The sequence below is a fragment of the Saccopteryx leptura genome, chromosome 1 (assembly GCF_036850995.1).
Source record: "Saccopteryx leptura isolate mSacLep1 chromosome 1, mSacLep1_pri_phased_curated, whole genome shotgun sequence".
NCBI lineage: Eukaryota > Metazoa > Chordata > Mammalia > Chiroptera > Emballonuridae > Saccopteryx > Saccopteryx leptura.
The window spans coordinates 264,583,103-264,606,536 of NC_089503.1; the positions used below are offsets into that span (position 1 = coordinate 264,583,103).

The 23,434-nt window shown below is 45.7% G+C and overlaps 1 protein-coding gene across 2 annotated transcripts in view; it reads right to left on the minus strand.

The window, feature by feature from the left end:
* The window catches only part of LOXL2 (lysyl oxidase like 2), a 101,682-nt gene that overhangs the window by 60,130 nt on the left and 18,118 nt on the right, over positions 1-23,434 (minus strand). For both annotated transcript variants that reach the window (XM_066351736.1, XM_066351727.1), the window contains exon 2: positions 4,802-5,224. In XM_066351736.1, the coding sequence (XP_066207833.1) occupies positions 4,802-5,156 (355 nt within the window). In that variant the 5' untranslated portion in view covers positions 5,157-5,224. The remainder of the gene's footprint in view (positions 1-4,801; positions 5,225-23,434) is intronic.

Genomic DNA, 23,434 nt, shown 5'->3' on the forward strand with positions numbered 1-23,434 from the left:
CTGAGGTTTCCACTCACCGACTCAAAGACTGACCCACAGTGCCACCTCCCTATGTGTCTGGAGTCAGGTGAAGGCAGGGCTGGGCTGCAGCAGGGTAGTCTGCCTGGGCAGCCCTGTGCAACCCTGCTCACCCCCTGTGCCTTCACCTGCTCTGCATGAGTAGGGAACTCAGTGTGCACAGTGACAGAGGTAATGAGACGCCACCTCACACTTAGGGTGGCTACTACCAAACAAACAAACAAAAACAGAATATCTTGGCAAGAATGTGGAGAAATTGGAATCCTGTGCACTATTGGTAGGAATGTAAAATGATACAACCACTATGGCAAAAAAGCATGGCAGTTCCTCAAGAAGTGAAAAATAGAATTACCAATATGATCCAGCAATTCCCACTTCTGAGAATATACCCCAAAGTGTCGACAGTGGGGCCTCAAAGAGACATTAGCACACTCATGTGCCTTACAGCGTTACTGTACCCTACTAGCCAAGAGTGGGGGCAACCCCAGTGTACACTGACACAATGTGCTGTATCTATACAGGGGAATATTACTCAGCCTTAAAAAAGAAGGAAGTTCTAACACATGCACAACATGGGTGAATCTTGGGTTCGTTAGGCTGAGTGAAATAAGCCAATCAGAGAAGACAAACACCGTGTGACTCACTTATGGGAGGTCCTTAGAGTAGTCAGATTCATAGAGACGGAAAGTAGAATGAGGGTGCTGGGACTAGAGGAGAGGAAATGGGGAGTGGTTTTTAATGGGGACAGAGTTTCAGTTTTACGAGGTGAAAGTGTTCTGGAGCCGGTCTGGGTGGTACCACAATGTGGACTGAATGCACTCAACATAACCCACCAGATACTAAAAAACGGTTAAGATGATACATTTTTTAATGTTATGTGTATTTTACCGTAATTAAAAATAAAATAAAAAATTTTTATAAAGCGCTACAGGGTTTTTCAAATAGTGATTTGTAGAAGCCACAAATGAAAGGAAACAGAATCATACCTGTCACCTTTCTAGGGCTGCATGTAGCTCTTTGCAATATTAGGAGTCAGATTACCTGGGTTCATATTCTCTCTCCGGCTTGGGTACTACATGATTCAGTGAACTGCTTAAACAAGCCTGTTCCCCATTTCCAAAGAGAACACAATAGATACCAACAAACAGGTTGCCGTGGATATTCAATGAGATAATCTGTGTGCCTAGTACACACCCAGCCTCCCTTTCTCCCTCCTCCTCCCAGTAAGTCAGAAAAACAAAGAATACTTTTGTTTCCATGATGGAAAGATGAAGCAGATAAAAACACTCCCATTGCAGAGACGAGAAAACCAAGGAGATCTTGAGGCTCTGAATGATCGGGGAGGACACAGGGCCAGTCTCCTGACATCGAGGCCCTGCCGAAACGTGTCCGCCATGACAGATGGCTGCTCAGGGCTCCAACGAGAGCCCTTCAAATGCATTGAGGGGAACAGCTTATTGAAAACATCTGGGCTGAGGTTTTCCAACTGGTTTCTCAATTTGGCCTCGTTTTCAAGCCATCAAGCTCCACTGAAACATATGCTTGCTAACCGATTGCTGTTTCAAAAACAAACCGATGTTTGTCTTGCTAAGTACCAGCAACGGAGAAGACCCTGCACGTCTGACGTGGCCTCTTCCTTGGAACACCACATAGCAAAGCTGCAGGAGGGGTGGTGGGGGTGGGGGAAAGAAGCAGCGCCCTTCTTCCAGCTGCAGTGAGAGGAGCTGGACAATGTGCGGGCGAAGGCGGTGTGAAGAGCTGAGAAACACTTCTGGGACTGCATAACTTCTGCTAAGGAATGTTTGCAATTAGCCCCTGGGGTGCTGATGGGAATGAACTCACACCAAAGAATGGCTTTCTTAAGGAGCTTCAGGACACCCTCAATCATTCTACCCTCTGTATATTCTCACCAGGTATTTTCTTCTTAGATGGTGGAAATACAAATTTCTGCTTAGCCCAAGACATCACCACCATGCATGGTATTCTCATACGGCCTGGTTCCATGACAATCTTTTTCCTGTATGCTTAATGCCTATCAACTATTACTAGACTGCCCTGATCCCGAAGCTGCCAGCCCTGGCTCTGCCCACCAGAAGGCAGGCTGATTCCAGCCATGGTGCAGCAGAGGCCCTTTCAGAGCAGCTAAGGAAGTGGTACTTGGGACACATATGGGGCTGAAACCCCGCACACAAAAAGCCAGTTACCCAGAAGCAAAACTTCATTTTAGCCTTTCCACTCATTTACTCTAAGAGATGAAAGTGGAAGAGATGTGTAAATAACAGACCATTTGGAAGAGGAAGATCATGAATGAACTTCCTCCACTCGAAAGCCAGAGTGTTCCCCTGGGCTTTGTCAGGGAAATGGAGATTGTCCCGGTTATAGAGTTTTCAGGGCCTCACTTGGTCACCTGCTGGCTTTGTCACTCGAGCTGAATAATTGGGGGGGGGGGTACATTGGAGATCAGATCTGATCTCAGACCTAAGGACAGGAAGCGGAAAGCAACTGTCCTAGGCTCAGGTGGCTGTGAGACCCATCCAGACGGTAAGAAGTAGGGCCGCTGTCCCCTACTGGAACCCTCTAACAGGGCTGGTGATTTCCCTGAGCTCAGAGATGTTTGGGGAGAAAAGACCCACTGACAGGCCAGGCTGAAAAACCTAACAACTGTGGGCTCTCTCCCTGGCTTTATTACTACACCCTAAACTTGAGAGGGGTCGTGACAGTGAGCACTCCTGAAGGGGTGCCCTCTGCCGGGAGCAGCTGCAGCACTCCCAGCCCCTCCATGGGAATACACCCAGGGCTCTGGTCACGTTCCCTGGTCACCATGTCAAGTACTGTTTGCTAACTCTTCTCACTATTCTCCCGAACCAACAAGAATCAATCAGCTAATATTTACTAAATTTCCACTACGAACCCAGTGCTAAAAATCCTAACCTGAAATCCAAATACTCTTACATTTAAGAGGTCTTGTGAAGTAAACCCAAGTTCCACTTTATTGGACTGCACGATCCTTAAAGTCCTGGAGATATAACAAATTATTTTAGTGTTTGTTTCTCCCTTCTTCTCTTTGATACCACTTTCCTAAGTCCTGATGTTTTCAAGATCCACACAGATGACCCTTCTAGTACTCTTGGACTCTTCGTCACTCCTCTGCCCTGCATCCGTGTTGCCTACCCTACCCTACCCCATCTTTCTGGCATATTTTCCCTAGTATTGCGATCTCAGCAGAGACCCATAACCCATTGAGCCTAGCTTGCTCCTCCATGCAATGCCTTCCATGGGCCATGATTTTAATTCCTTTACTCCCTTTGACTTTTCTCCCTTCGTCATCCCTAAATGGCACAGTCTGAGCCAGGTTACCACCTCACCAGCCACCCCCGTGTCTACTCCTAGGCAGGTGAATGTGGGAAAGGGGACCATACCCATCTTATCTGATGATAGGTAAATCTTAAGTTTGGATAGAAATAAAATAAAGTGTCACTGGACAAAACCCACAGTCATTGGAAAGTACCTGTTATAAAATATTTAGGCCTAGACAGCCTGGAATAGGAAACATAAATTTGACATTACCCCTAGATCATTCAACTAGCAGAATAAACAGAGATGGATAAATATGGAGAAGTGTCTTAAGTTTTTTTTTTTTTTTTAAGAAGACTAGAAATGGTTTTAAAGGCTCAGCATTTGCTAACTCTTTTTTGCTGCTTTTCCTCTCATCCCTGTGGCGGGGCCCAGAGTCAGCGTCAGAGAACATTTCACTCCAAGCACAGTTACTCCAACAGGCTATGTTCATCTGCACAGAGGTGAGATACATATGATATGGGCTTTATTTCGCCTACACTTGCTAGAATAGCAGAAAGCCAGGGCTGGAAGGGACCACAGCAATGATCTAATTCAATGAATCCCAAACCTAGCTACACATACAATCACTTGGGAAGGCCTCCAGAATTCACAGGGTCTTAGACTCGGGGATGGGTCTGCCCAGGGGATTCTCATGCCATCGATGTGACATTACTCCATTGATCCAGAGCAAGACTTTGGGCACCTCTGCTTTTGTCCAGTGAGCCAAGTTAGGGAGGGCAACTCTCAACTCTTGTTTTTTTGTTTTGTTTTGTTTCGTTTTCTTTAAATAATGCTCTTCACCCTTATCTACTTCCTTACTTAAGACCATAAACTATGAAAGTTTTAAAAGTTATTGATAGCCCAACTTTCAGATTGGGAAACTGAGGCCAAAGAAGCTATATATGTACATATCCTTATCCAGGGAGGAAAGAATATGCCTATCAAAGTGAAAACTCAAAGTAACTCTGTTCCTTTATGACCAAGCTCAAAACAGCACGTGAGTGTGGAACTACGGGGCAGGAGGGTGTGGAGAGTGGAAGGCTAGCCTCTGGCAGCTTTTGTGAGAAGGAGCACAAGGAACTCCTTGGAAGGGTGCTGGGGAGAAAGGCACCAGTTCCACAGGCAGGCCTCAGGCTTCGGGAAGTGAGCACAGACTGACTTCAGCCCCTGCCTAAAGTCACCAACCAGTCTGGTTTACCCAAGATAGCAGACTTTGTGTGCTAAAGCCAGGAATGTCCTCGCAAAGCAGCCAGTGGGCACTGTACCTGCCCCAGCACCCTCCTCTCCTGCCTTCCTGCAAAAACACAGATGGCTGCTTAAGTGGAGTACTATCAGGAATTCAGACTCGACTGTGAGTGCAGAGTCCTCCTCCGGGTTAACCGTGTGCAAGCCTGTTCCGGGGATTCCCAGAGACACTAGCACTAGTTCCAAAGCCCACAGTGTTTACCTTCCCCCTTGCCATACGAGGAGCTGGGGGTCCAGGACTTGGCCTCCACGTATCCCAGCTCCCGGCAGACCACATGGGCGGCGTGGATGGAGAAGTCGTCGTCACACACAGTGCCCCACTGGCCTTTGTAGTACACCTCCACTCGCCCCTCGTTGTGCTTCCTCTTCTGCCCCGCCAGGCGCAGCTGAATCTTGGGGACGTCGGAGGGCACCTGAGGCGAGCGGTACTCAGGAGCAGGCTGCTGGAAGTACTCCAGGTAGTGGGGCCAGCCCTCATACTGGGCCAGGCTCAGCGACAGGAACAGAGGGAGCACAGCCCAGCAGCAGCCCAGGCAGGAGCCTCCCCGCCTCGCCATGCCCGTGCTCTGGCTGGGAGACCTCGCGGACGGGCAGTGGGTGCTTCGGGGCCCCAGGCAGGCGTCTCCTGGAAGAGAGGAGGGACGCAGGTTACAGAAATCTACAGAACGTCCAGGGGCTGCATACCCTTTTGCTCAGTATGTAAAGCCCTTGACATTGCAGACTCCCATCTCCTCTCTTCTCCCACTTTTCATTCCCGAAAGGTCTGTATACTCATGTTTCTTTTCACTCCCACCTTCCCCTATCTTTAAAATGCTCCCCCCCCCACACACACACACTAGAGTTCCTGGCAGGAAACAAACCACACTGAGATTTGAGGACAGTGTTTTAAAAGAGGCCTATGGAGATCGGAGCAGAGATAACAGGGACACCCCGGCTGGCCATGGAGAAGAGCTGGTACCACGCTGGCAGGAAGCACTAGGGAGGGAGTGGTTACCAGATGCTGCGAGTGGCTAAGCTTGGAGGGCCACCTGTTTGGAGCTGTGGCCTCAGGAAAGTGTCAAAGAGCCAACCCACAGCAACAGAGGCAGAAGCAGTGGACACCTGACCTCACTCTCCTACAGTCCTCTGTCCCTTTCTGGTGTCTCCGACTGGGGCAACCAAATCTCATTGGTGGTGTCTGTATGGTCTCCTAGGCATAGGGGGTGGTGGGGAGGGAGGGCAGCCATCCAAAGGGCAAGCAGAGGGTGCCAGGACAGTCTTCTCTTTCTCCCCACCTCTCACATCTCATTCCCTGTAGCTCAAATCTCACCTCCTCAGGCAGCATATTGCTTAAGCAGCCTTCAGGGCTCTGCCTCCAAGAGGGTTTATTATCTAGACATTCTTCTCACTCTTTCTATGCATTTTCATGTCCCCAAGTAGCTCCCACACTTCTAAGGGTAGGACTTCTCTGGCTCCTCCGGAATGAATATTACAGGGTCATGGACTCGTTTCTTAAATAAGGTGATTTGGCCCTGGCCAGTTGGCTCAGTGATAGAGCATTGGTCCAGCATGTGGATGTCCCGAGTTTGATTCCCAGACAGGGCACACAGGAGAAGCACCCATCTGCTTCTCTACCCTTCCCCTTTTCACTTTTCTCTCTCCCTCTCTCTCTCTTCTCTTCCCCTCCTGCAGCCATGGCTCAGTTGGAGTGAATTGGCCCCGGGCAGTGAGGATGGCTCCATGGTCTCTGCCTCAGGCACCAAAAAATAAAAATAAAAATAAATAAAATAAAGGCTCTGGTTGGAACAAAGCAGTGGCCCCAGATGGGCAGAGCATCACTCTCTAGTGGGCTCGCCAGGTGCATCCTGGTCAGGGCGCATGTGGGAGTCTGTCTCTCTGCCTCCCCTCCTCTCACTAAATTTTTTTTTTAAAAAGGGGGTGATTTGGTTCCAGGGTCTGAGCTGCTGGTGAGATGCCACGCTGAAGGGGTCCTGTGTGAACTCTCGGGCACTCCCATGCAGGATGCCCTGTATCCCTCTGGATGTTAGTGGCCCTGGATGGAAGCAGCTTCTGCCAGGGGCGGAGAACAGCAACAGGAGGCTTAGAGTCCCTGCTTGACTTGCTCTCAGGCTGCTGTTCTCTCTGCGCACACATCAGACCTTCTTGGGGCTCAGCTTTCCAGTTCCAGGCCTTCAGATGCACCAGTACACTGCCCACCCTTGCCTCTGATGGTGGTATGTCAGTCACACTCTGGAATACAAGATGGCTGAGGCCGCTGGGTGAGGTCAGGGCAAAACCCCGTGAACAGCTTGTACACTGGGCTTGTCCTTGGCTGAACTGTGGCTTCTGCAAGCAGCAGCCTCGGAGCGCAGCCTTCAGACACATCCCTCGTCCTTGGGGAAGCCAAGAATGCCCCGGTGACAATTCCATCCCTCTTCACAGATTCTGTCCAAGGGGCACAGGGGCTGACAGCAGCCAGCTCTTTGTATACAGAGGAGGCATCAAGCTCTCCGTGGCAAACAGAAAAGAGGCTGAATAGCCAGTGATCAGGGCAAGGAGGGCTGGACAGATTCTGGAGTCTGAATCCTCATTCTGACACTTACTAGCTCATATGACCTTGGGCAAAATTCTTACCTTCTCTGTGCTTCAGTCTCCTTGCTATAAAATTGAGACAATAATTGTACCTCACTCATAGAATTATTTTGAAGATTGAATGGATGGCACATAATAAACACTATAGGAGAATCTGATAAACAAAAATGTAAAATTCTCAAGATCATGGTCACCTTACGAAGATAGAGCCTGCCCCTAGGAGTCCCATAGCAAGCTCATTGTTGGTCAAATAAGTTTGTAAATATGATGTATACGTTTGCTCGCTTATAGTTTGCATTATGTGTGGGATACAAGCTGTAAGCTAGCAAAGTCATTACAGCCTAAGGTGTAGTTTTAAAACTAAGCTTTTCCCCACACCCTTGACTGTTGCATGGTGGGGGGTGGTGCACTCTCATGAGGAATCCCATTATGCCTCAACTAAGTGACTTTGTATCAGAGGCGTCCTTGTTTGTATATTGGATTAAAGGTTTTGATTTCTACACTATAAAATGGGGGAGAGGAGCCCATGCTGGAGGAGAACAGAGAAAGGCCACATGGAGGAGAGGAGAGGCAGCCAAGATAGCAGAGTGCTGAAGGAGAAGCCAGTTCGTGCAGAGTTTGTGCAGAGAGGAGATGGGGAACAGAGGTGAATAAGGCTGGTGAGGTACAAACCTTTGATTCTAGGAAAACTCGGATAAGTCAGTGGCTTTGGGAGCCCTGAATGGAAAGGGCAGTGTTTTCCCACTGTGTGTATTTCTTGCCCGCCGGTGCAAGCTAGAATTAAAGGTAATGGCCCACCAGTTTGTGGCTCTGTTGTTTCATTACTGTCTGCCCGAATCAAATGCAAATCTGCATGGGCCAGGTGGCTGTTATGGTGGCCATGGCTACTGGCTTTACACTCATATAACAAGAAATAAGTACATATTTAGCTCATGTGCCTTGGCCCTTACATAGTCCACAGAGTGGGGGAAACTATCTTAAAGGGACTGCAGGTATGTCTTCGGGAAAAGGAAATAGAGGCGGGATATGGGGCCCCCAAAAGCAAAACCAGGACCAGTTGGTAGAAACTAAAGGGTGATATTATACATTTCATTTTAACCAGGTCCAGAGGGTTAGGCTAATTATATTCCTCAGTTCATGTCACATCACTATCAAGGAAGGACCAGATAACTGCACAGAGCGGCTCAGGAGGGATGGCCTAACTTGGAGAGGAACAGTTACACATCTGTTGGGATGGCCAGGCAGTATTCAGTCCCCATACTGGGTGCTGGGGTGGAGATGACAGTGTTCAGGGGACAGTCAGGACTGAGTATTATGGAAGGATCTCCATTTTTACTAAATATCCAGCCATCTATCTGTCTCTTATGATTCACAAGCAAGGCCAGGAAATTGTCAGGGTTCTATAATAACTCCCTTCAGACCACCGCTTGGCTTTAAAGCAGCAGTTCTCAACCTGTGGGTCGCGACAGGAAGAGTTGCTTTAAAGGAAAGAGTTGAGCCTCCCCTGCCCAGCCACGCTGCGTTCTCATCACAGCACGTCTGCAACCATGAGCGCGTTACACCTCGCTGGGATCCTGAGGCCTGGGTGGAGGAGAAAATTAGGAACTACAGAAGGCTAAAGACTTCATCAGAGCTGTACCGTGAGTGCAGGCAAAGCCAGAACTACGTAGTTACCCCCAAGCTACCAAAACTTCAACAATCCACCATAACATATAAAAACATGTCTAGCCTGACCAGGCGGTGGTGCAGTGGATAGAGCGTCGGACTAGGATGCAGAGGACCCAGGTTCGAGACCCCGAGGTTTCCAGCTTGAGCGCGGGCTCATCTGGTTTGAGCAAAGCTCACCAGCTTGGACCAAAGTCGCTGGCCCGAGCAAGGGGTTACTCGGTCTGCTGAAGATCCACGGTCAAGGCACATATGAGAAAGCAATCAATGAACAACTAAGGTGTCGCAACGAAAAACTGATGATTGATGCTTCTCATCTCTCTCCATTCCAGTCTGTCTGTCCCTATCTATCCCTCTCTCTGACTATCTTTCTGACCCTGAAAAAACAAAACAAAACAAAATGTCTAAATTCCACCTGGGACATAGACACCTTTTAATTTGGCATGTATCTACATTTCCTAGCTTCAGTTCCAATGACACTTCTCTCCTTGTCCCCACTTTAGCTCTTCACACGTCTCCTGTCCCATCATATCAACCTATATTTGGCTTAAGTCTCTCTACCCAGATCAATGTGCTTCCTTACCCACCCTTTCCTTCCCCTCCAAATAGCCTATGTCATGATCCTTCCCATTCAAGGAAACCTTCCCAGATCCTGCTATTCAGAACAAATGTCTTCTCGGATTCCCTTAAAAATAGCATTTGCTTGTGCTTTACACTGTTGTCATGTCAGGCTCTGCAAAACTCATAGCCTCAAGGGGCAGAAGCCACCTCTTTGTCATTTATACACAGTACCACATGCTTCTGGCTTCAGAAGACTAGCTGGTACTAGATAGACCTTCCTGCCAAGAACAACCGGAAAAGGTAGATAAAATTCAAAAGCATATATTTGAAGACATCGGAGAGCTATCGAGGCAGAAAGGACTCAAAGAGCCAAGTGTCCTGAGATAGGAACTGTACTGAAGTGAGCCTCACTGTACCGCTTTTCCCCTCAAGGAATTTGCCAGTTCCAAGGCATTGGCCAATAGACTGAGAAGCTAACTAAAAAAAGCATTTGGAAGCCTCCCAGGACTGAGAAACAAAAATAGTTCGGCTTGTTTGGGACTCTCTGCACTTCCTAGACGTGTATGTCTATTTGCTTCACCAAGTTTTTTGTCATTATTTTTTTAAATAGGTTTTCAATTTCTTGCTCTCTCTCTTTGGGAATATAGTCAATAATATTCTAATAACTATTAATGGTGTCAGATGGATATAAGATCTTTTCTGGGATGATCACTTAGTAAGTTATATAATGCCTAATCACTGAACTGTACACATGGAACTAATATAATATTGTATGTCAACTGTAATTGGAAAATTAAAAATTATTTTTAAAAAGGAGTTCAGAGTGCCTGACCAGGCAGTGGTGCAGTGGATAGAGCGTCGGACTGGGATGCGGAGGACCCAGGTTTGAAACCCCGAAGTCACCAGCTTGAGTGTGGGCTCATCTGGTTTGAGCAAAAAGCTCACCAGCTTGGACCCAAGGTCACTGGCTCCAGCAAGGGGTTACGAGTGTTGGGCAGATAAAATATATTATGCTTACTTTGTTAAAGATGGCACTGCCCACATGGAGGCCGTCGCCCAGGTGATATTAATGTGTGTTGGGGGCGGGCTGTGGGCAGACAGGATCCTTGTAGCCTGGTTTTAGAATTAAGCCTTTCCCACCCTTTTTGATGTGGGGTGGTGCAATCCCATCATGCCTCAGAGAAGTGACTTTGTATTAGAGACTTCCCTATTTTGTATATTGGGTTAAAGGTTATGAATCTACACTATAAAGTGGGGGCAGAATGGGAGCTTGCTCTCTCGGTTCCTGGGATTATTAGCATTAGAGAAGAGAGAGCAGAGAGGAGAGCAGAGAGAGGCCACGTGGAGGAGGCCAGGAGAAGCAGCCAAGATGGCGGAGTGCTGAGTGAGAAGCCAGTTTGTGCAGGGAGAAGGAAGGAGATGGGGAACAGAGGGGAATAAGTCTGGTGAGCTAGAAACCTTTGATTCTAGGAAACTCGGATAAGTCAGTAGCTTTGTGAGAGCTGAATGTGAGTGGGTTTTGGAGCCCAGTGTGTGTTTTTACTTGCCCGCCGGGTGCAAGCTAGGATTAAAGATGATGGCCCACCAGTTTTTGACTCTGTTGTTTCTTTACCAACTGTCCGAATCCAATGTGAACCTGCATGGGCCAGGCGGCTGTGATGGTGGCTATGGCTACTGGTTTTACACTGGGTCTGCTGAAGGCCCGTGGTCAAGGCACATATGAGAAAACAATCAATGAACAACTAAGGTGTAGCAGTGCTCAACGAAAAACTAATGATTGATGCTTTTCATCTCTCCGTTTCTGTTTGTCTGTCCCTGTCTGACTCTCTCTTTCTGTCTCTGTAAAAAAGAAAAAACAAAAAGGAGGTAGGGCCCTGTTGATTTGCCCCAGACATTCAGATAGGAGTCTGGGAGGGGCTGGACTCCAGAAGTCAGAGCACAGGGTTGTGTTCTATTGTTACAAAGCTCTAGCATCTACATACTTGGAATTCTTCAAGTAAGGAGAGAGAATTTTCTGTAGGAAAGAATTGTTTGAAGAGATAATGGCCAAGCATTATACGAAAGTGGTGACAGATTATCAACCCAAGTAGTATAGTTTACATAGAAACCATATCTCAGCACATCCAAATCCAGCTGCGGAAAATCCAAGACAAATTTTAAAAGCAGCCAGAGGGCCTGACCAGGCGGTGGCATAGTGGATACAGCGTCAGATTGGGATGCTGAGGACCCAGGTTTGAGACCCTGAGGTCTCCATCTTGAGCGCAGGCTCATCTGGTTTGAGCAAAAGCTCACCAGCTTGGACCCAAGGTCGCTGGCTCCAGCAACGGGTTACTCGGTCTGCTGAAGGCCCGCGGTCAAGGCACGTATGAGAAAGCAATCAATGAACTACTAAGGTGTCGTAATGCGCAACAAAAAACTAAAAATTGATGCTTCTCATCTCTCCATTCCTATCTGTCTGTCCCTGTCTATCCCTCTCTCTGACTCTTTCTCTGTCTCTGTTAAAAAAAAAAAAAAAAGGCAGCCAGAGGATAAAAGGAGCATTACCTTCAAAGGAGCAACGATAAGACCAACAGCCAAACTCTCAACAGAAAACAAAGGAGGAACATCATGACTTGATATTTTTCAAAGGGTTGGAAAAAAGGCAACAGTTAACCTAGAATTCTGAAACTGCTGGAGAAAATGAAGGTAAAATAAAGACATTTCAGACAAACGAAAATGGAAAAAAATGTTATCAGAGGATCCACAAGGTGCTAATAGTAAAGGAAGTTCTTCAGGCCAAAGGAAAACTGATCCAAGATGATACTAGGGAGGAGCAGGAGGAATGAAGGGTATAGAAGGGATTGCTATGCAGGTAAATCTAAGTAAAAATCAGGGAGATCCAATGTTGGTCAAATAAGTTTGTAAATATGATATATATGTTTGCATTGGATGTGGGGGACAGGCTGTAAGCAGGCAGGATTCTTATAGCCTAAGGCTATAAGATTAAGCCTTTCCCACCCTTTTTGATGTAGAGTGGTGCACTCTCATGAGGAATCCCATTATGCCTCAGATAAGTGACTTTGTATCAGAGACTTCCTTGTTTGTATTTTGGATTAAAGGTTTTGATTTCTATACTATAGAGTGGGGCAAACTGGGAGCTTGCTCTCTCTCAGTTCCTGAGATTAGCATTAGAGGAGACAGTAGAGAAAGGCCACATGCAGGAGAAGAGAAGCAGCCAAGATGGTGGAGTGTTGAAGAAGAAGCCAGTTTGTGCAGAGTTTGTGCAGGAGAAGGAGATGGGGAACAGAGGTGAATGAGGATGGTGAGTTAGAAACCTTTGATTCTAGGAAACTCGGATAAGTCAGTAGCTTTGTGAGCACTGAATGAGTGGGTTTTGGAGCCCAGTGTGTGTTTTTACTTGCCCGCCGGGTGCAAGCTAGGTGATGGCTCACCAGTTCTTGGCTCCGTTGTTTCATTACCATCTGTCCGAATCTAATGCGAACCTGTACGGGTCAGGCGGCTGTGGTAGTGGCCATGCCTACTGGCCTTACATCCAAGATTGTGGCAGAGTAGGTGAAAGCTACACTCACCTCCTCCCAGGACCAAACTGGAGTGACAACTAGATTTGAGAACAATCATCCTGGATAACCAAGACAAGACTAAATGAAGAGAAGTCTTATGATAAGGATTCACAAAAGAAGCAACATTGAGATTGGTAGGAAGGGGAGAGACATGAAAAGGGCTGGCCCCACTCCTACGGGGGGCAGCTGAGGTTCCAGAGGGATATCTCAGCTCCTAGGGTGGGGGTTTCCCCTGAGAAGTGTGGGATCTAAGCCCCAAGCCAGGCTCTTGGCCCAGAGCATGAGCCGGGAAGAGGCACCCACATAGCATTTGGCTGTGAAAAGCAGCGAGGTTTCTGTCTGCCAGGAAAAGATGGGAGTCTGCAGAGATACAGGTAACCTCGTAAAGGGTCAATGCACAAAATATCATTCACAGCTACTTACGGCTCTGGCCAGAAGGGATTGGCATGAAATATTCAAAGTGATGTAAAGCAAGAACCTACAACTAAGGCAAGGATATAATTTAAAATGGAAGGAGAAATAAAGAACTTTCTAGACAAGAAAAAGCTAAAGGAGTTTATTACCACCAAACCAGTATTACAACAAATGTTAAAGGGCCTTCTTTAAGAAGAAGAAGAACAAGGAGAAGAAAAGGAAGAAGAAAAACAAACAGGAACATAGTTAAAAGAATAAAATGGCAATAAAAACATACCTATCTATAATCACTTTAAATGTAAATGGCTTAAATACTGCAACCAAAAGTCATAGGGTAGCCCTGGCCAGTTGGCTCAGTGGTACAGCATCAGCCTGGCGTGCAGGAGCCCCGGATTCAATTCCTGGCCAGGGCACACAGGAGAAGTGCCCGCCTGCTTCTCTACCCCTCCTCCTCTCCTTCCTCTCTGTCTCTCTCTTCCCCTCCCGCAGCCAAGGCTCCATTGGAGCAAAGTTTGCCCGGGCGCTGAGGATGGCTCTGTGGCCTCTGCCTCAGGCGCTAGAATGGCTCTGATTGCGGCAGAGTGATGCCCCAAGATGGGCAGAGCATCGCCCCCTGGTGGGCATGCCGGGTGGATCCCGGTCGGGTGCATGAGGCAGTCTGTCTGACTGCCTCCCCGTTTCCAACTTCAGAAAAAAAAAAAAAAGCTGGGGTAGTAATACTTACATCTGATATAAACAGGCTTTACAACAAAGGTTATCTAGTAAGAGACAAAGAAGGACATTACATAATGATAAAGGGAGAAATCCAACAACAGGATATAACCCTTGTAAACAGTTATGCACCCAATGTAGGAGCACCTAAATATGTAAAACAAATCTCAATGAACATAAAGGAAGAGATAGATAGTAACACAATCATAGCAGGGGATTTTAATACCCCATTTAATGATCTTCCAGACAGAAAAACAACAAGGAAATGGGGGCCTTAAGTGACCTATTATATCAGCTGGATATAATTGATATCTTCAGAATATACATTCTTTTCAAGTGCATATGGAACATTTTCTAGGATAGACCAGATTTTAGGACACTGTTCGTCAAATAAGTTTGTAAATAAGATACATATGTTTGCTCGCTTATAGTTTGCATTGGGTATGGGAGACAGGCTGTAAGCCTGCAAAGTCATTATAGCCTAAGGCTTAGTTTTAAGACTAAGCCTTTCCCACCCTTTTAATACTAAGATTTTTTCAAAACTAAGCTTGTCCCCACATCCTTGACTGTTACATGATGTGGTGTGGTGCACTCTTATGAGGAATCCCATTTATGCCTCAGATAAGTGACTTTGTATTAGAGACTTCCTTATTTGTATATTGGATTAAAGATTTTGATTTCTACACTATAAAATGGGGCAGACTGGGGGGCTTGCTCTCTCTCAGTTCCTGAAATTAGCATTGCAAGGAGAAGCAGCCAAGATGGCAGAGTGCTGAAGGAGAAGCCAGTTTGTGCAGAGTTTGTGCAGAGAGAAGAAGATGGAGGGGAACAGAGGTGAATAAGGCTGGTGAGGTTGAAACCTTTGATTCTAGGAATACTCAGATGAGTCAGTAGCTTTGGGAGCCCTAAATGGAAAGGGAAGTGTTTTCCCACTGTGTATATTTCTTGCCTGCCAGGTGCAAGCTAGGATTAAAGGTAATGGCCCACCAGTTCTTGGTTCCATTGTTTCATTACCAACTGTCCAAATCAAACCTGAACCTACACGGTTGCTGTGGCTACTGGCTTTACAGGACACAAAACAAACATCAATAAATTTAAGAAGACTGAAATCACATCAGGCCCTGGCTGATTTGCTCAGTGGTACAGCATCGACCTCGTGTGTGGATGTTCCAGGTTCGATTCCCAGTCAGGTCACACAGGAGAAATGACCATCTACTTCTCCACCTGTCCCCTCCCCCTTCTCTCTCTTTCTCTCTCTCTCTCTCTGTCACTCCCACAACCATGGTTCGATTGGTTCCAGTGCATTAGCCTGGGTACTGAAAATGGCTCTGTGCAGACTCTGCCTCAGCTGCTAAAAATAGCTTGGTTGCGCCTGACCTGTGGTGGCGCAGTGGATAAAGCGTCGACCTGGAATGCTGAGGTCGCCGGTTCAAAACCCTGGACTTGCCTGGTCAAGGCACATATGGGAGTTGATGCTTCCTGCTCCTCCCCTCTTCTCTCTCTCTCCTCCTTCTCTCCTCTCTAAAATGAACAAATAAAGTCTTAAAAAAAAAAAAAAAGAAGCCTCAACTCTTAGTTGCAGCATCTTAAAAAAAAATAGCTTGGTTGCAAGCATAGCCCCAGATGGGCAGAGCACCGGCCCCAGACAGGGGTTGCTGAGTGGATCCTGGTCGGGATGCATGTGGGAGTCTGTCTTTCTATCACCCCTCTTCCCACTTGGAAAAGAAGAAAAATATTAAAAATGGAACTGCCTTATGAACCAGTGATTACACTTCTAGAAATTTATCCAAAGAAACCCAAAACACTAATTCAAAAGATTATATACACCCTTATGTTCATTGCAGTGTTATTTACAATAGCCAAGACTTGGAAGTGTCCATCAGCAGATGAGTGGATAAAAAAGCCTGGTATAGCCTGGCTGGGTGGTGGCGCAGTGGATGGAGTGTCGGACTAGGAATGCTGAGGGTCCCGGGTTTGGGACCCTGAGGTCGCCGGCTTGAGCGTGGGCTCATCTGGTTTGAGCAGAGCTAGCCGGCTTGGACCCAGGGTCGCTGGCTCGAGCAAGGGGTTGCTCAGTCTGCTGAGGGCCTCCTGTAGGCCCGTTTGGGGCACATGTGGGAGGGTGGTCGATGAATGGCTGGGGTGTCGCAGTGAGGGACTGGTGATTGGTGCTTCTCATCTCTCTCTGTTCCTGTCTGTCTGTCCCTGTCTGTCTCTCTCTCTGACTCTCTCTCTGTCTGTGTAGGAGAGAAAGAAAAAAAAAAAGCTCTGGTATATTTACACCATGGAATACTATGCAGCCATACAAAAGAAGGAAATCTTACCTTTTGCAACCACACTGATGGGCCTGGAGATCATTATGCTAAATGAAATAAGCCAGTACCATATACTTGCACTCATATGTGAAATCTAATAAAATGAACAAGCAAAATAGAGGCAGATTTACACATAGAGAGCAGTCTGAGAGCTGTTGGGCATAGGGTGGGGGCTGGGTGAGGAGGGTGCAGGAATTGAACCAGAAAGAACAAAAAAAAAAAAAGAGAGAGAAAAACTCATGGACACAGACAACAGTACAACAGTGTAGTGATTGTTGGTGGAGGGAAGAGTGAGATAGAGGACTGTATAGAGAGGATAAATGGTGATGGACGAAGACTTGACTTGGTGCGAGTGCAAACACACAGTATGGAATACAGAGATGTGTTATAGAATTGGGCACATGAAACCTGTATACTTAAGTTGATCAGTGTCACCCCAATAAATTCAATTAAAAATAACATAAATGAAGATCAACCTTACAAAAACAATAAGAAGTCTTTGTGGGGTTTTAAATATGGGGTTAGTAAAAGTAGATTTACAGTTTTAATACAAATAAGTAATACAATAATTAATAAATAATAATACAAGATAAACTCTGTGTTTCATGTACTCACAATTATAAAGCTACTTTTGTTTTTAATGTATCTGTATCATTAAAAACAGCAACAATAGCACAAAAGGCAGAAGAGGCTTAAATGAAAAGTATTTCAAGGTTCTTGCATTGTCTGAAAGTGCTAAAAGTATTATTTTCTATTAGATTTCAGAAAATCTAGTTGGTACATATTGTAATCTTTATGTAAATCACCAAAAGAAGAGTAAAAAAAAAAAGGTAGAATGAACAGATGAATGGGGGAAATGATAAAAGTTATAAAAAACAGATTAATCCAAATTAAAGCAATAGAGCAGAGAAAAAGTAACACAGAACAGATGTCACAATTAGGAAAAATAGTAAGATGATGGATTTAAACCTAAATATATCAAGAATGACATTAGATGAAATAAATACTCCAATGAAAGGACAAAGATTGTCAGAATGGAATTAACAAAACAATATTACTTTATATTTCTTTCAGAATACACAGGGGTTTAAAGTAAAAAGATGGAAAATGACATACTGTGTAAACATTAACCAAAGAAAGCTGATACAAGGTCAGATAAAGTCAACTTTAAGGTAAGAAACATTACTATAGACAGAAGAGGACGGTTTATGATGATGCAAGAGTCAATACACTAAGAAGATATAATACATACACAATCAATATGTATAAAATAAATACTGACAGATTTAACAGGGAAAAATTGAGAAATCTGTAATCATAGTGGGAGATTCAACACACCTCTGTAACTGATAGAAGTGGGCAAAAACATTCTTGCACTGAAGATGTGAATGACATGGTCAACAAACATGATCTAATTGACAAGGTTCTATCGACTGTATTCAGCAACTACAGAAGACAAATTCAGTTCAAGTCCCTATGAAAAACTGACCCAAATGTAACCTAAGTTGGGTCATAAGGAAAGTCTCACTGTATTCAATGAAATCACATGGAATGTGTTGCCTGATGTAATGCTGGTGGCTGAGGCCAAGCCAGTTCACATTGGATTCCGGCAGACAGTAGAAAAACTGCAGAGCAGGAAAGCGTTGGGCATCTGTCTAATAAAGTCTCACAAAAGTGGACAAGCACACAGGCAAGGGAAACCACCTCTCAGGCAAACAAACAGCAAAATGGCCCCTCACAGTGGCGGGCAGGCAATCCAGGCATCCGCAATCCCCCTGAGCGCAAGCATAGCCTTATATAGGCCAGACACACATGGCACTGCCACGTGCTTACGCACTTATTGGGCAAAGTGCTTGCAGCCAGTAAACCAGCGAGCAAGCCTAACACAGCTGCCCCACACTTGACTATAGTAGAATTAAGCTATAAACCAATAATAAAAGAATAGCTGGGAAATCCACAGTATTTGGAAATGAGATAAAAGGGAAAATAATCTATTACTGCATTCATTCACTTAATAAACACCATATTATCCTTAGGAGGGGTTTAGTATGTTGCCTAAGCTTGCTCTGATGGACAGTGGCAAGCCAGGATCTGAGAGAGGCCAGCAGGCTGACCTGGGCTGTGTCCTTCGCCGCGGTGCTCACTGCCTGGCAGCCTCACCGCAGTCCGTCCATGCCTGTGACCTCCCAGCTCTCCCTCCCATGACAGCCACAGACGCTTCCAGGTCATCTATTCTTATCCCAGAGGGAAATGAAAAAGAAAGTGTCTCTTCATTTTTGGAAAAAGAAATCTTAATACCTAGATTTGCATATCTATAAACTGCTCCAGCCATTTTCTGGGTCAGTGTTCAACTCCTAAATCTTTCTAGAAAAGCTCTCCTGATGTTTTTGCTTCTTTTGCAGGGCCTTCTCCTACTCCTTACTCTGAGGAATTGTAAATGATTAGACCCAGCTGCTTCCGCCTCTTAAAATTAACTTTCATGGGGTTTTGTTGTTGTTTCTTACTGCCAAAGTTATACAGGTTGGTGGTAAAAATGTGGAGAATGCTGTAAGTAGAAGAAAGAAAATAATTTGCAACAGCACTGCCAATAATTGCTAACAACACTGTGGTGTATTCCCCTTCCGGCCTTTTTCCTGTACATATATATTTGCTTTTAAAAATTGGAACCATCTTTCCCTTAGCCCTTTGTAAACTGTTTTTCACTTTTCACCATATATGGCAAACATTATGCCTCGTTGTCTATTTTTACAATATTTTTACATAGTATTCAATCTTTTATTCTTATCACTAATTTTTTATTTTTATTGCTATAAAGATGGTTGAAATGAATATCTTTGTAGCTAAACTGTCTATAATCTTGGGATGAATTTCCAATAGTAAAACTCCTGAGTCAAAGGACTGGTAAAAAGGAAATACTTTTACAAAACTAACTGAACTGTCCTTCAGAAAGACTGTACAAATGTGCACATCAACAGCAGCATGTAGGTTCTCCCACATCCTCAGCATTCTAGCTAGGACCAGGCTTTTAAACCTTGCCCTACCTGATAAACAGAAAAACATATTTTAGTTTAATTAGCGTTTCTTTTGTTACTAATGAGGCTGAGCTTTTATTCCCCCATACTTCTTGGCCACTTGTACTGCACTTGGGGGAAATTATCTCTCTTTTAATTTGGAGACAGGCAGAGACAGACAGAGAGAGAGGAACATGGAGCTGTTCCTGTGTGGGCCCTGACCAAGGATGGAACCGGCAACCTCTGCATTTTCCGCCGACCTTCCAACCAACCAAGCTATCCAGTCAGGACTTAACTATCTCTTCATATTAAAACAAACCTTTTTATTGAATTTATTGGGGGTGACATTGGTTAATAAACTTGTACAGGTTTCAGATGTACAATTCTACAACATGTCATCGGTATGTACATCATGTGTCCACCACCCAAGTCAGTGTCCTTCCATCACTATCTCTTCCTGTTTTTAATCCATTTTTCTTTCTTTATTTTTTTACAGAGACAGAGAGAGAGTCGGAGAGAGGGATAGATAGGGACAGACAGACAGGAATGGAGAGAGATGAGGAGCATCAATCATCAGTTTTTCGTTGCGACACCTTAGTTGTTCATTGATTGCCTTCTCATATGTGCCTTGACCGCCGGCCTTCAGCAGACAGAGTAGCCCCTTGCTCAAGCCAGCGACCTTGGGTCCAAGCTGGTGACCTGTGCTCAAACCGGATGAGCCTGCGCTCAAGCTGGCGACTTCGGGGTCTTGAACCTGGGTCCTCCGCATCCCAGTCCAACGCACTATCCCCTGCGCCACCGCCTGGTCAGGCTTTAATCCGTTTTTCTATTAAAAGTTCATCTTTCTCTTAGTGCTTTATCAAATTCTTTTTTTTCATGGGCATCCATGCAGCCCTCAGGAGAGAAAAGCCATCAGGTAGAAGCCAAGTCCAAGGCAAAGCCTGGATGGAGGGAGAGCAAAATGCCCGGTGCCGCCTCCCACAAGGGGCCTTCATTTCACTGCCCAGTGTAGACCTGAGGCCTGGCCCGCTCCCAGAGAGCATCGGTTTGGTTCTGACCTTGAGCTCAGGTTCAGCCTCAGGTGCTGGCAGTGAGAACTGCAGGGAGACGGTCCAGGGGAGTCCCACCTGGGCATTGGCAGCATGGGTTGCCTGAGACCCAAATGATCACATTCAGAACCGAGCCCCGGCGTCAGGTGCAGAGGAGACAGGTGGTACAGGTCACGTCCAATGGCGTAGGGCAGGACTGGGACTCACTCTCCAGTCCAGAGGAGCCCGGACCTGGTGTGGTCCTGTGGCTGGGGCGGCAGCCACACTCGTGAGCCCGCAAGGCTCAGGCAGCATGGGTGATTTCAAGGACCCGAGTCCTGGAGCGGGAGCCACCTCTGGCTCTGCGCTTTGCTTTCCCACCAGCCGGCAGCTTTGCTGGAGCCGAGCCCAGGGCGGGCGCCTGCCAACCAGGCTAGGTCAGGCTGCTTTCTGATGGCTGAAGATGTCCTCTCTCTCTCAAGTTGCAGGGGTGCTGTGGGCCCACACTCACACAGTTGATGCTAGTAGTATAAGCTCTGTAGAAAAGCGGCACTTGGAGCCCAGCAGGTGTCTGGGACAATTAGGGAAAGAATTCCTTCATATCACTAGGTCACAAACATCAGCCAGAATCAGCTCCCCTTCCCTGAGGGCCTTGAACGCTCCTTGCATGCAGCAACCTATCAGCCAGCCTGTACATTCTTCCTCCACAAAGAAAGGGTTGCACAGGTCCTCACCTCTTTATTGCCAGTAAGCAGCATGGACCACTGGCTTAGAGTCACACAGAGATGGGTTCAAATCCCATTCCTACCACTTATTAGCTCTGTGACCTCGGGCACATTCAGATTTTCTAAGTCTCAGTATTTCATCTATAAAATGGAAATATGTACTTAAAAACAATTTTTTAAAGGGAAAACAAGAAACACCTATTTTTCAGAACTGTTTAAAAAAAAATCAAAGATCATATTTCTTAAGTTCCTGACCCACAGTAGGTGGTCAAAAAATATCAGGTAAAATATTTTGGTTCAAATTGGCACTGCTTGCTAGAATTGGGTAGGCTATCCAAGTGCCTAAGCTGTATTATACAATTGGTCGTATTTAATTTTGATCTTCGGATTTCTGCAAGTGTTATTTGGAGAACTGGGAACTCCCAAGGATGAGCTTGGGTAGTTCCTCCTGGATCCATCTCTTGCAACAACGTACTTGAAAACTAGAAATAAACATTTGCTCCAAAGAATACTCAATATTGGAGGAAAAATTTAATTACTTAAATAAAAAGGTGTCTTCACTCGTGCAATACAAACTAGGCAGGTGCTAAATTGTGTAGAGTGGGAGGCTGGGCTCCAGGGTGTTTGCAAATAAGACTTCCTTCTTTCCCTCCCTCCCTCCCTCCCAACCTCCCTCCCTCCCTCCCTCCCTTCCTTCCTTCCTTCCAGGATATTTGCAAATAAGACTTCCTTCCTTCCCTCCTTCCCTCCTTCCCTCCTTCCCTCCCTTCCTCCCTCCCTCCCACCTTCCTTCTTCTTTCCTTTTTTCTTTCCTTTCCTTTCCTTTCCCTTTCCCTTTCCCTTTCTTTCTTTCTTTTCGTTTTGAGAGAGACAGGAAGGGAGAGAGATGAGAAGCATCAACTCGCAGTTGTGGCACTTTGTTCATGATTGCTTCTTATATGTGCCTTGACCAGGGAGCTTCAGCCAGTGACTCCTTGATCAAGCCAGTGATCTTGGGCTCAAGCCTGTGACCTTGGTCACTTGGTCAAGCCAGTGACCTTTGAGCTCAAGCCAGCAACCATGGGATCATGCTGATGATGCCACACTCAAGCCAGTGATCCTGTACTCAAGCCAGATGAGCCCATGCTCAAGTCAGTGACCTCAGGGTTTCAAATGTCCCAGGTTACACTCTATCCACTGTGCCACCACTGATCAGGCACAAATAAGAGTTTTAAGCAAGACATAAGTCAATCTGTGCTTCCTGGTCTTTCAAGGAGTTGGGACTGAGGATGTAGTCAGAGGGGGAGAAAGAGGTTCTAATCCTGGATCTTGCTTAAGTTTCTCAACTGATCTTGAACAGTGCTACTTCAATTGTCTCATAAAATATTCACTGGAGGACATCTTTAGTTTTGAAGTATATGTCATTCAAGGAATTTTCTTGTACATACTAGAAACAATAATTTCTGTGATTCTAAGAGTGGCATTGTGCTGATAACGTGTGGATATTTGAAAATCCTTTATTTATTTTTTATTTCTTTATTTTTAAAAAATATTTTATTTATTGATTTTAGAGAGAGGATAGAGAAAGAGAAAGGAAGAGGGAGGACCGGGCAAGTCTGGGTTTTCAAACCAGTAACCTTAGCATTCCAAGTCAACGCTTTATCCACTGCACTTCCACAGATCAGGTTGAAGATCTTTAATTTTGACCTGACAAGGTTCCAAAAGAAAAAGGAGAAAAATATAAAAAGGAAATTTCCAGGGTCCCTTTCTTAGGTTACTAGTTGGACAGCTGAATCGTTCTAACTAGGAAAGAATGGGAAAGGCCTGCTGCCCAAAATATCTCTGAGTCTCAAGATATTCTTAGGGCTACTCAAATATTTTTCTCCCTCCCCCCAAATCAATTCCATTTGAATCACTTCATCATCAACCTGAAGAAGGCATTCTGTGTTGTAGAACCCTGCCTACCAATATTTTCTGAAAATTAAAATTAAGTGGCTATTGACTTCCCCAGCACATTCTTAAACCATATCACAAACTGTGGCCTCTTACTACTGACACCTCACTTTGTGGCCCAGTCATAAAATGACCACTATGACCAACTATGTCCTAGTTAATAACAAAGGCACACACAGATGGGGGGAAATACATTGCACAAATTGTACACCATTTGTGCAGAGTGCATCTTGTACATTTAGCAAAAAGCACTATTCTCACACAAGCTAATTCTCTCAACTGTTCCCCTCCCCACACCCACCGACAAGACTATCTGGGGCCTAGCGCCCTCTCAGAGCAGGC